Here is a 14432-nt window from a genome sequence, read left to right on the forward strand (position 1 = left end):
ATTTAGCTTGTTTCCATTTACATCTGTGTATATTTATCGTGTACTATTTGGTTTAATTAAGTACTTTGAAGGAAAGTGAAGAGAAAAGAAGTTAAGGACTGAGAGCTACTCATCCAGTTTTAGACTTCAAATCATTTGGATGATATCCTTAGAAAGGAAAAAAACATCTAGGATATGAGAATGACCTGACATGGCAGAGTTAAAGCACTAGCAAGCCATGAAAGAATAATTGGCAACAGTTGTTTTCTAATTAAGCAACTGGGTTGAAACAAAAACCTACAGCCACTGTGGCCCTCCAGGACTGACTTTACCCACCCCTGCTCTAGCTCCATATGTGCAAAGCATTCAATCATTTAACTTAAATTTTTTTAATAAGCACACTTGTCTTGTTTAAAATTGCCCAAAATGCATCTAGGGCAAGATTCAACCTGTGAAAGTTGCAGTTGAGCTCCAACATCACTGGGCCATATCTTTTGGCCCTGCACTAAATTAACATCATTCTGGACAAAAATCTTTGAATGCCTATCAGACAGCCTTGGTGTCCCAATCACTCATTATCATTTCAATATTACAATATTGGTCCTTCTGTTGCCCCTAATGGGAGATGCAGGTGACAATGATGTTGATTGTTTTAGCTTGGGTATGTGCTCTTCACTTTAGAGGGATGTGGAGACTAGGGAAAGCTGGCGTAAAACAGAATCCTTTATATTGAGTGTAAACAATCAAAGAGTTAGTTTATTAACCTTATATGTTGAGCAAGTTATTAGGTACCTTGAACATTTTTTATATGAAAAAGAAATAAAAAAATGCTGCATATTGAAGGGTATTATTTAAAGCGTAATATATTTTTTATTGCTGTGCACTCAACTGATGCAGACCTTATGCCAAATAGAATTGTGAAGGATTGAATTATGCCTTTATAAGAAGAGTATGCAACAAGTAACACTTATCAGAGGTATTGTTGCAAGGCTGACAGCAATGAAAATTTCTTTATTCTTTGTATTTTGCATTTTCTAAGCTATACTGTAATAATGGTGAATTATTCTTGTTCCATTAAGTTGAAAGCACTCAATTAAATTTGCTAGGTACTTCTACTGTACATTTTACATAACATTTTCAATAAATGTTGTTTTTGATAAATGTGAACTAAGTAATGGATTATTTGAGATCCGAAATCTGAAACAAGTTACATCTCCTTCATGAAATCATATGTAATGTAAATTATTTCTAAAACTCTTCAACAAAAATTACTTATTTTGTGACACCAAGTTGTTTCAGTAAATGTGTGCCCAAGAACAGATACATCTGTTAATTTATTGGTTCAGCAAGCTTTTAGTTGAATTCCACATTGAAATATTAAAATGATGTTTAATGTTTATATTGTGTTGACCTGTAGAGATGAAAATGCTGGAAAGCATGGTATTCTTTATGTTACTATAATGAGTTACAGCTGCATAAACACAATAAACCTGTTTTAATCAGCTTGCTTGTTTTCTGACTTTAATTTAGTCATACATAGTCAAAGGCACTCTTTTAAATGATAAACTACTCAAATCTTAGGATTGTGTATGTTGAAAAGGCAGAGGGTTGAATATTATTTGCAAAATAAACCTGTATTTAGTTTTTAAAGGTGTGTGTTTCTTTTTGCTGTACTCTTTTTCAAGAGTAGGATTACTGCTGCTCCTCTTTTGGAGAAGTTGATTTTTAAAGCATCTCAGTTTTCTACCTCTAATTGAATAAATCTTTGACATTGACATCAGTTAATCTTGTTTTCAGTGGGACCCTGCAATAAACAGATCCATATGCACTTTTCAAGGTCATGAAGGTGTAATTTACAGCACTGTTTGGTCTCCTCATGTTCCAGGTTGTTTTGCTTCTGCATCTGGTAAGCTGCCTTACAATTTGCTCATGTTATTTAACTTAGTACACTCTTCATTTGCCGTTCAGATTGCCAAGATTCTTCTTTTGTATACCTCTTGATCATTCACTGGAGAAAAAGTTGGATTTTTGATCTGTCACATTCTAAGGTTTAAGTTGTGTACTCTCTTTTTATGATCCTACCTGTGTGTTCCTTTGGGCACATGCTGATAAGTAGATAAGATAGGCTTTAATTCCCTGGTGATGCTTAAATATTTTATATTGGTGACTTAAGTTTTTTTTTATTTTTTTTATCATTTATTGTTTAAAAATGAACATTTGAGGAACTCTCAGATGACACTAGGAACAAATTAACTAGTTTAACAGCGTATATGCCTATTGCAATAAACTGTTTATACAAAATAAATCCTGTGGTGTTTTATCTCTCACAAGTTTTATCATGTCATTAAAAATGTTTAAAATGGAAGTAAACTAAGTATATTGATCAATATATTGGCAGCCAGACTTAATAAGTGTAGACATGCTTTTTCATCTTTGACAATTTTAATGTTTTTTTTTTATTCCCCTTTTGTCCCAAATCTTTAAATAGTAGCTTGGCTTTCAATAACCCCGGATGTTTAAAGTCCAAAGACAACTATCAAAACCATAAAAATCACTTTATTCCATGCAAGTCTTCCCTTTTAGCCACTGACATTCCCCAAAGAGAAGAAAACAAGGTGTATCTATTTAATGACCTTATCGGATTTTTCCATACCATGTGCAATATTTTTGCCTTTGTTCAGAACTTCTTCTTTATATTTGGTGATAGAATACAGTTTAGGAAGGACATGATTGAACCTGATCCAGGCAGACTTAACCTGGACCTATACCAATTTTAAAAACATTTCCCTGTTTTTAGGTGTGACATTTCTCACCCTTTCACTGGCAAGTTATCGTTATTTTACTTTTAATTATATATGTAGTAATGTGGCATTTTTGCTTTACATTTCTCATACAGAGTATTTGACTCATATAGTACATGGGTATAGCATGACAGTGAACATTACTTTATTGTAGTTTTGTGTTACCCTGTATGCCCTGTATACATGTTTGTCTTAACTGGGGAAAGCCTGGGAAATACTTTTTTGTCCATTTATTTTCAGAATTATAGAGGAAAACAATACTCTAAAATATAGGCGATACAGCAGATTATGAAAACATTCAAACTCCTTTATTTTTTGCACACTTTATTGTGTTGTAGATTTAATTGGTTTAAATTGTTAAATTTATCATTTTTGACCATCAATCTGCACTCAATAACTCATAGTGATAAAGTGAAAACATGTTTTTATAAAGGTTTAAAAACTTACTGCAATGGTAGTAATAGAGTCACTGCTAGCCACTGCTAAAGTTGAAAAATAAGAAAAAGAGGCTTACCTGGGCAGGGAACCATCACCAGTCTGAATGTACTCTGAAACTAAAGCATGGAAAAAAAAAAAAAATTGGAGAAATTAATTCTGCACAAATCTTAAACTGCGCATGAAGCTTTTGTCCTATTGAGGTGCCTATCCTGCAAGCTGTTGACTCTCCGGAACATATCATCAGATTCTGTTGTGGCTTTGGGCCTGTTTTGTCTGTTTCCAAGTTCCTGGTGTAGGAAACTGTACTCACTGACACCATGGCATTCTTTTCAACTTCTTGTAAGGAAAGAGCTACACTTACAAGGGTTATAACTGTGTCTGTCTTAGTGGCTTTTTTTTGAGCCACTACACAGTTGTTCTGGCATTGTGCTTTGGTCCTTCTTCCCTAGTTTCAGTTTTCTGGCAGAGGGCTGCATGAATTATTTGTATTGCACATTATTCCTTTCCTTTCTAATAATCCTGATATGCTTGTTGGTCCACTGCTTATACTTTACAGTGGAGAACGATGTGACCTGGATGGTGCACAGTGTTTACTTTTTACCACACGCTTGACTTCATATTCATGTTGTAAAGCCCCACGTCATTCTCATTAGACCACACGGCCTTCTGTCTCAAATTGGCAGTACAGTCTAGGTAATGTTAAACAAACAGTGCCCCTCTGTAATCACAGATTGGTTGGGTATCGTAGGATAAGTTCACTGTGAAATGGGCTACTGGGCACCAGTCTATAACCATTAGTGTTTTAAACTCTGTTCTGTTCTATTCTATTCTACTCTGCTCTATTTTTGATTGTACCCTAAAGCAGATTGTCATCATGTCCAGATTTGTTTTTTGCTTTTTATCTGAAGCTTCTGTCATGGGAACCACTGTTCCATCATGTATTTCTATCATCTTTTTATTTTGAATGTGTATTCTCAAAACCTTAGAAGGTGTTGAGAAAACTTGCATTATTGAATTTTGTATTCAGAGACAGAAACAAAGGTCAACTTTGAGAAGCTGAGTGACAGTTAAGTAATTAGTGCGAATAGTGAAAGGTCTCAGTTAAACTTAATCAATCTTGTATCAAATCTGTATACAAAATTACTTTCTGTGTACAAAAGTGCAAATAGTACAATATTTGCCCTCATACTTCTTTGTAAACTGTTAATTTCACAGTGTATTGCCACTTGTGGAGTGAGCTCTTCTTCAATAAAGTGCTAAAATAATCTCTTTAGCAATACAGTCTGCACTAAGAAAGAACAAGACCAGTCGCAGAGAAGTGGTCAGGATCTTGTCTAAATGTAATCTGCAGAGAACGTCATTAGTTGGTGCTGTGCAGTGAAGCACTCCTCCCACTTTTCTGTATCACCAGAAACAGACACCAGTTAGTTTCCAGCCTAGGAAGGTTTGCTAATTCCTTGCAGAAGACAATCACAAATTTAGTTCTGCAGTATTTCACAAGACACATTTATGTCAGAACTACAAAGACATTTAATTTGGTTGTAGACCTTTAGTGTAGTGTGTTTGTATTCATTTTTGCTTTCATGTTAAGCTACATTTCCCTCCAACAAAGTAATGCTATAAGTAGGCATCAAACATGGCATTGTAGGGGGACTGTCCTGTTTAAATGAATGCTAAAGTTTGTTCTTCTTAATAAATTATGAAACTCCTAGGAAGAAATGTGATATGTTTTGACTTTGTGTATTTTGTACAAATATGTATCTTAAAGTGCTTTTCAAGACATAATAGAAAGAAAAATAGCTAAATTAACTAAAACAAAGAAAATAACTAAATAAAATATAGTGCGATATTGAGTTTTGTTAATATTACTGTTTTTTTGGATTGTCTTTTGATTTGTGTATTGGGACTAGTTCACAATTGATTGCCATTCTTGGAAAAATCCCTTTTTTTGTATTTCAGTATTTTGTTATACAACATTTTTTTCTATCTTGTGAATATGTTTCTTCATTCATAGAGATTCAACATTGCCCTTTTGTTCACAAACCAGAAGTCACACTCTCCCATTTAGGGCATTTTTGGTATTTTTGTGGAGCTTTTATTGTGTATTAAACTTTAAAAGTCAGCTCCTCATTCTGCAGGTAGGAATCAGGACCAGCTAACTCTGAATGAGCCTTGTCTATGCAGGGTGGTGAGGCCCCTGGCCTGCTTTGTGGAGCACTTTGGTGAGCTCACTCCCCTTTTGTGAAATATTCAAGACTCCTGAACAGAACACCGACATTCACAATACAAAGTAATAGAAATTAAATAGCCTCAAAGCATGGCTAAGTTCACTCAGTGAAGTCTCTAATGGTTATAGTGGGAAGTATAAAGGCCATGGAGGAGAGTGGGGAGAAAACCTCTAGCCAAAGGAATGCAGGAGAAAGTGAACCACTACAGATTCTGAAGCCAAAAGACTATCTAATCTTCATTTGGCATTTTACAATATGTTCATTTGAGAAGGTTGACCATTATTGTTATGATGCAGCAAGTCTCCTCAATTTTTGCAGCATTCATATCCCTCCTAACAGCATGCAAATGAGACGAGCATTTGAAGCAGATGCTTTGTGATGATAACTAAAAAGTGTTTGACACTTAGATTTCTTCTAGTAGTGACTTTTTGGCAGTGACAGTGATTGTTTTCAGGTTTTTGACCAAAAAGGAAGAGTTTACTTGTGTATTATGTATCCTTTGTTTCAGTGCTTAAATTAAATTTGTATTCCTATTTGTTATTAGTGTCCATGATTATTGCAATGAAACCATTATCATGTATGCATTCTTATTACGTTTTTGACTTTTCTGTTTTGCTCTGGTATGTTATTTTTTGTTTCTTTCTATTTTTAATTATTTTTTTATCATTCTGCATGTTTTTCCATGTTTTTCAATGGGTGTTGTAATTTTATGGCTGCAGTCATGATTTGTTGACATATTTTGTGGCATGCACGTGTGTGTGTGACTTTGGCACATTTGCACTCTAAAAAAAGGCAATTTACATGTAAATTGAAAGTTTTTCTTTACTTTGATTTGAATGTTTTTGTTTTTTCTTACTTTGGTTCTATTCTTGAATAAAAGCACACATGTTTATTTGATATTTTGACTAAAGTCTTCACACATTGTACACTTCACATCATTATTAGTATAACATAGAAAAAGTTTCTGCTTTAGGTATGTGTTCAGCATTCCTCGCCTCACATTTCATTTCATTCTACACTTACTCACATCTTTGTAGACACAAACCACACATGAAATGCATGTATTCCACATGATATACTGTATTATTTACCCTGTACAACTCCAGATCTCACATGCAGATAAACAGCCTTGGCTTGAGCCAGGAGAACCTTTTGCCCGAGTTGGGGTCCGTCTCTTGACAGCAGGCGGCTTGCTGCATCTGCTGATTGACGCATTTACAAAACAAAAGATGCTGATGGAGAGGTGCGAAGGAATTTAAGGTGGGCTGGGATTATGAGTTTTCTCCCAGTGTTAATAACAGGTTGCACTATCTTTAGATTAAGTGACTGCAACTACAAGATTCAATCTCAATCTTTCACATTATAATTCGGGGATTTTAGCCCAATCTTTTAATGGAACTGCTTTAATTCATAAGCATTGTTAAGCTGTCTTTCCACAGTATCTGTGTTGGTTTTAAAACTATGACATTGACTCTCCCAAAATGCTTGGAAATCACCTGGGTGCTTCCGGGCAAATGAGAGACAAGCATTTATGTTCTTCTTACATAGCAATGGTTTCTACCTTGCTAATATCCAGTGAAGCACATTATTTTCCCAGTGCCATTCTGGTTGTGGAGTCATAAGCAGAAACCTTGGCTGAGGTGAGAGAATCTATAATTCTTTTGATACATTCTTAGGATTCTTTATAACTTCCCAAATGATTTACCATTGTTTTCTTAGAGTAATTATTGCAGGCCAACCAATCCTGTGAAGTTTTGCTACTGTTTCACTTATTTTTCTTTGGGCAGTTGTGTTGATCTCAATTTATAGAAATCATGGCACTTTCCAGACAAATTGTTATAAGTATATATTTATTTCTTATCTCCTCATATTTTTTTACTCTTGGCATTGTACAGTTTTTAAAGTTTTACAACAAATTGCTGGTTTTCTGTCATATTTCCATTTTAGAGTCCTAAAAATATTCACTGGTTGTTTTGCTGTTTTATTAAATAAGCAACAGCCATGTGAAAAAGCAACAAGCGTTTTTGTTTTGGACACATTTTATATAATCTCTGTAATGGCATCCTTATAAATGCCAGTGGTATTTGAGACACCATGAACACAGTGCAGGATTGAAAATCTCCATTTGAAATGGAATTAAAATTGGATAGTAAAGACACAAGCACAATAGATGTTAAAAATAAACAGTGGTGGGCTTGGTTGGAGGAAATGCAAGGTGAAGTACAAAGCTTTAGTACTTGATGTCACAAATGTAACTAACTTGTTTCTACAAGTGTGTAAAATTTGGAGTTGTCATTTGCGACCCTCATACTTTATTGCGTTAATATAAATTTATGATCTTGCTTTTGGGAGATTGCTGTTGATTTGCTACTTGATTCTGCGATGCAACAGATGCTTGCAACTGTGCACATCTTCCTTTTCCTGGGACATCGATAGTCATAACCGATGATAGACTACGGTGAATGAGAACATAAACAAGAAGTTAATGATGCTAAAGTGTAAAAGTGCTTCTATTCCAACAATCACAGTGTCCAAAAAGTGCAGTGCAGGCAAATGTTGCCAGGAGCAAAAAAGCTGCCTCTGCATCTGTGCCAGTGTACTGTATATAACCAAAAAATGTATTGCCACATTTATTTAAGAAATGTGATCTGACATTCACAATAAGTCAGCAACTAGTTGACATGTGCTATCATTTTAACTAAAATGCACTTTCCAGACTGACTGTGTAGATCAGCTGCTGCATTTTTTATAATCCTAAAAGAATGAGGAAGTAATAGACTGTGTGCTTCTTGTGTTCAAAAGCATAAATGTTACTTTATTTTCCTCTCTTAATTTGATTAGTCCTTACCTGCCTGTAATCTCTGCTGTAATTCTTTTCTTCATTCATGTTGCACTTTCATTAATATTCATGGCTGTGAAGGGAAAAGGAAGTACTTTAAAGTTGTTAAATGTTTACAAATTTAGCTAAAATGAAATATTTATTTTTCATTTTAGTTATTGCACTCATTAAATATTTGTCATAGTAAAAGGGGGCACTTGAAATTTGCTCATTGGATCTGTCAATTGAAATATGAGAGAAAAGGAAGTACTTAAAATATGTCTGTTTACATTTTTACAGCATATGATATAGAAGTTCAGAACAAATGTAATCCTCATGCATTTATCTTGTAATTAAATGTATGAAATTGCTAGATTTTCCAATTCTAACATTAGTTTAAAAAATACAGTAAACTTGCAACAGTTTTACTGTATATTAACATTTCACATGATAAAGCTTATGCTTTGCCTTTGTTTGCCTATTTATTTGTTACAGATTATAAGAAAGATCAAAGTTTAAGTGATAGCAATTAGCCACGGACAGACTCTACAGAAACCAGCCAGGATAAGAAATAAGCCTTGATGCATAGGCTGGCAGCTGACAGCTGAACTCTACACTCTTCCACCATACCACACAGTTCTGGTACAATAGCTCCAAATGTCAATTTTGTTATCCTATTCACACTTTCCCATAGAACTTGTATGGGTGATTAAATATTTCTGATTTTCTTCTCCATTATTGTCTTAAGTACAATAAAGTTGGGAAATAGTAGTAATAATAATTTTATGCAGCAAAATTGCTTGGAATGTTTAGCTCTATGAGAATGTCAGTATGAAGCACAGTGAAATGTATGTAGCCATATATCTACTTATATGTGGAAAGGCTACAGCTACGGATACATTCATGTTTATGAATTTAACTAGACTGCTGTATGGAAAAGATAGAAATGAAGCTATAAAATCTAAGATCATAAGAGACTAACCATGCAGATTATAGGTTTTTAGTTATTGCTTCTTTACTGTAAAATGGCATACAGTAATTAATAAGATTAATTACGTTGTCATCTTCCTATAAAAAGTTAACAAACGCTACCAGTTAATTTGAAGCTTACTTGTTTGGTTATTACTCTCTTATAGTATGTACAAAAATGAGATAAACTCATTTTCTCCTTTTCTGTGTTATAAGAAACTTAGCAATTACATAGAGAGATCCTCAAATTATCAGCCACTTCTTGTCACTAGTGTTAACCTCTGCACGTTCTCATTGCTTCTCCTTTCTCTCTTGAGTTAGTGCTTTTTGTTTTAACATTGGGCTGCACACAAACCAGCAAAGCTGATCCTTAGATCATTGGACAAGCTCAGCTAGGGAGATTTTGAGTAAATTTTAGTTATAGAGAAGAGTTGTATGTGTTGTTTGTATATAAATTACTTTTTGTGTTATACATTTATATTTATAGGTTAATTATTTATACTTTAAAGCTATATGGTTCTTTGTTAAAGTTTTATGCAACATTTTGCTTAGGTGCGTACCAAAATTCCTTAATTCAATCAAAGCTTATTACTAAATAGATAAGAGTTTTTTGGTCCCAAGGGGATATTTAGCCTTTGCAGAAGTTCACGAATATTATAAGAAACTACAACATTTTACCTGAAATACAGAGCAGAATTACAAAACATAAGAAAAAAATACCTGACTTTGCTGATGATATGAGATCAGTAACAGTGAGACATTGTAAAGTCATTATTGGTGTTCAGATGAGGGAACCCCGGTAGTATGTCAACACATTTCTGTTGCATAATCCATTGACTAAAAGCCCCTAATGATAGTGTGTCACAGAGAGCATATGCGGCATTGTTCATAATGGCCATCATTTTTTGTCTCACTTTTTTCTTTCTCTACTAAAGGATGTCACTACTCATGTTAATCTACTTTGCCCTTTCTTATATAGTTCCTTTGTGTTACCAGACCAGTCCAGCTTGTTACTGATGTGGTCCCCCAAATATTAATAGCATTGACTGGACATAGAGTCCCTGGTGTGGAGAAACTCAATAAGCAATTCCTTGGTTTAGCTGATGTTAAGTTTGCACCAAAAAATCAAAAACTTCTTATCTCACATCCCAACCCCAAGAAACCCTTTGCATCCTGTTAGTGCAGCATCATCTGAGAATTTCTGCAAGCGACATGACCTGGCATTATATTTATAGTTTGTGGTGTACAGGAGGAACAGAAAAGGAGAGGGGCCTGTCCCTGGTGGTGCTCCAGAGTTGTTTACATCCACATCAGAGACACAGTTCTTGAGCTTCACAAAGTGTGGTCTGCTGGACAGATAGTCCATTATCCATGACATCATAGACTTATCCACCTCATCTCTTACTCACAACAGCTCTGCCTTTTCAGCTCTGAAAGTGCAGAGAGCAACACCACCTCCTGGAGCATCATCAACCCTCCGCATTATTCCCTATAAACTGTTCAGCAGGACAAGCCGTCCAACTTGTCCTCCTTCATTTACCTTCTATCCAACTCAGCAATCACCTTCACTTTCTTCGATTTGTTTCTATTCCGTTCTCTTTCTCTCTGTCCTGCTCAGACTCTTTTATCCACCTGTTGGCGTGGCATCCTAATTGCAGTCAGCACAGTGCCAATGTGAAACAGCTGACCAATTAAACAATCACTGCGCCTCCACACCAAACACCTCTTGTCTGCCCTGCTCCTTAGCCGTTCATGCACCCACAGGGCCTAAGTTGCATTGTTTTTATTTTTATTTATTTATTTAATTATTTTTATTTTAAAACATTCGCCCCTACAGACCTTTATCTCATGATAGTCAGTCATCATGTTTCATGTTTTTGTGATATTTTTGTGATATATCTCTTGGTTGTTAGCACAGTGTAAAAGTCAATAGCAAGTGGAAACGTACAGGTGATAACTGGTTGTTTTTTTATTTATTTTCTAGCTCCTGCTACTTCTTGATAAACTGTTTTTTTATTCAACTGGTGACAGTGCCTCTAGATGGAATACGGCACCCCTTTTCTTTTAACTGTTTCAATTAGAACATGTCAAATTGTATACTTGTACATGCTCAGTATGAGATTTCCTATGAGTGTCAGTCATTATAGTTTTTCCTTGCTAATGCTGCCAATGTTATAGGAGGCTGGAGTCCAGCATTGCAAATGGCACACTTGTTTTTTATGTGGTACTGTTTTGTAGATACACTGCCTTTGTATTTCAGCACGTTATTGCACAGTCTTAGCAGACTTTGTCACCATTACCCTTGAAATGCTACCAGGCTAAGGTAGCACGCTTTATTTTAGCTGTTCTGTTACTGAATGTCAAACAATATGACATGTAGTTTAGATACTGCTGTTGCATGACTATGTAAATAAACAACTTTTCTGAAAATAAGTGTATTAAGCCTGGAATTTCTGCAAGGCAATTAAATGACCCAAGGTAAATTTACATTAATCACATAAGTGGTAATATTAATAAGTTTAAACTCTTAATGAAAGATTATTTAACAATAGTAAATTTATTTTAATTGTAAAAATTGTTAAAATACAAAGTAAACATGGTTAAGGTTCTTAAAAGTGTGTTACATTTAAGTAGACATCACTTTTAGATTATGTATTAGTGCATTTTTAATGCAACCTTACTTTCTGGTTCAATACATTAATTGCAGCATATTCAAAGTCATATTAGCCAAAACGATGGGGGTATTCTTTGTGTTCATTTTACAAGGTCCCAGATTGACTTTTAAGGTTACTTTAAACGATATGCATCAGTTTCTATTTTCTACCTTATTTCTAAATACGTGATAACTAACAGGTACATCAGACCAGAACTCTGAGAATGGATGTTTATACAGAAAATATGTACATAGTAATCACATTTCCATCTCGCAGAACAATGAAGAGCTACAGAATGGTAAACTGCTCTTGTTTGCTTATCTGCTGCTCACACAGGGTCTGACGTTAAACAACTTAATTTCAAATTATGTATTTGTTGGACCTGTTTTCCTCGGCTAGTGCTATCTCTGTTATCTGTCATCATGGAAAGCTATTGAAAGAGCCCTTGGCTGCTAATGGTCAGGAAAAGTTGCAACACTCCGTTGTGTGATGTCAGCAGGAGTTTATCCTCAGATAAGATGTGCAGAAACTAATATGAGACCTGACGTGTTAGCCAAAAGGCTGATAAATATCTGGTTTAAAAAGAAAGAGCAATCAAGCGGAAAATGTGATTAAAGAAATGTCATAAATAATAAAAACGTTTTGTCAAGAGAGCAGTAATGATCCACTTGCTTTGAATTCTGTCTAGTATTTGTGTATAATTATAGGTGGGTCAGAAGCATTGTACACATGAATGCACAGTTAAAAATCAGGTTGACAGCATGTCAAAAAGTTCATTATGTTTCAAGTTTCATTTATTTTAATGTCAGTGGTCTTATGGCACTAGATCTATCAAACAAGAGATTTGTGTTTGAAGTAAATGCCAAATGCATCTTTGTGTTGTTTGTAAAGCATGTCCAAGCTGTAATAAAGTAGAATGCTTAATAAACATCACTTCAAAATTTGTAAAGATTGCTTCAGTATTCAGTCTTTATTTTAGTGTTACTCCATTTAGAATGTTAATTCTAAACTCATTAACAAATAGATATTAATAATATGATTAAGTCAAACTGTAACACAAAAAGGTGACTATAACATGCAGGTAAAATACTATATACAAGCAGTCCCCAGGTTGCGTACAAGATAGGGACTGTAGGTTTGTACTTAAGTTGAATTTGTATGTAAGTCGGAACAGGTACATTATTTTAATAAATGCTATTTTTGACCGACTGTAACCAAGTGTTCTGCCAATGAATGATGGAGTTTCATCTCTCTCTGACCTTTTTATTATTTCTACTTTATTTTCCATGGTGATGTTTTTTCTCTTCTTTACTATATCACCAGCACTTGCATCAGATTTGTGTTTCAGAGACATTCTTGAAGGGTGAAAACAAAAGGTTAAGATGAACGCTTCTGCACAGCACTGTACACGCTATCGCAGCAGGAAGGCACCCGTCGTCAACACGTCTGATGTACTGACGAGAGACAACTTCCTGCTATGTGCGTAACAGTACAAGCAGGCTTGCTATTGAGAACATAGACATAGAATTACTAGACGTCGCATGACCAGTAGCTTCGTACGTCAACGTCGCTGCCATATTATGAGTGGCACTGCTGTGGAGTGAAGTAATGGATAAAGATGCCTCACGCATGTGCTGTATGGGATTGTACAAACCGCTCTATGCTCCAAACCAGATCACGGGGGATTATATTTCATAGGTAAAGTTGAACAATTGTTTTGGTTATATTTGGCCATTACAAAATCCCATTTTATAATCTTAACCTTAGCTACGCCAGGCTAAGATAGCAAAGCTATGCATTTATGTGCTCAAGTTAGCCTCCAAACAACGTTTTGGTTAAACATATTTAGTCACTATGTAGATTGTTGTTAGCTGTTAACATTTCTCAAACTTTGAAGGTTTCCCAAAGAAATCCACCTTAGGAAGCAGTGGGAGGTAGCCCTTAGATGGGATTTTGAGAAAGCTGTCCTGTGATGTGTGCTGTGCTAGTTTGGTAACAGATGCTGTACCGGCATCATATGATCAAAGCTACCTCTTGTTCAGATTAAAAAACGAAGGAGGTTTGATGATTACTTCTGAGGGTACAGTCAAGGTGGTCAAAGTAGCTGAGCGTGTTATCCGACAGTCGACATTAGGGCAAGCTGTCAGTGTATCTTTGATCAATCAGTTCGGGCTGAGATTGGTTCAAATTATGTATTTTTTGTCAAGGAGCACATTGAGGAAACACAGTTTGAAATTAACAGCCATCATTTTATGCTCATGTCTTTAGTTCTGTCTGTCTTCCACAAACTAAGGCTGCACCATATTGCCAGACTGAATATTTTCAAATTACAGGATCTGAGTGAGCGAGAGGGAGTGTAAGTCTGTAGGAGATCAGTGAGGTAGCGGGGAGCAAGACTGTGAAGAGCTTTAAATGTTAAGAGCGGTATTTTGTATTGTATTCAGTAGTGAACAGGAAGCCAGTAAAGTTGAGAGAGAATAGGTTTAATATGTTCAGTGGATTTAGAACAGGTTATTATCCTGGCAGCAGAGTTTTAAAGAAGTTA

General features: G+C 35.2%; 1 protein-coding gene across 1 annotated transcript in view; it reads left to right on the top strand.

The window, feature by feature from the left end:
- Positions 1-14432, top strand: part of pex7 (peroxisomal biogenesis factor 7) — a 206850-nt gene that overhangs the window by 49421 nt on the left and 142997 nt on the right. The window contains exon 5 of the mRNA XM_039747436.1: positions 1777-1885. Coding sequence (XP_039603370.1) covers positions 1777-1885 — 109 coding nt within the window. The remainder of the gene's footprint in view (positions 1-1776; positions 1886-14432) is intronic.

The sequence above is a fragment of the Polypterus senegalus genome, chromosome 3 (genome assembly GCF_016835505.1).
Source record: "Polypterus senegalus isolate Bchr_013 chromosome 3, ASM1683550v1, whole genome shotgun sequence".
Taxonomy (NCBI): Eukaryota; Metazoa; Chordata; class Cladistia; order Polypteriformes; family Polypteridae; genus Polypterus; species Polypterus senegalus.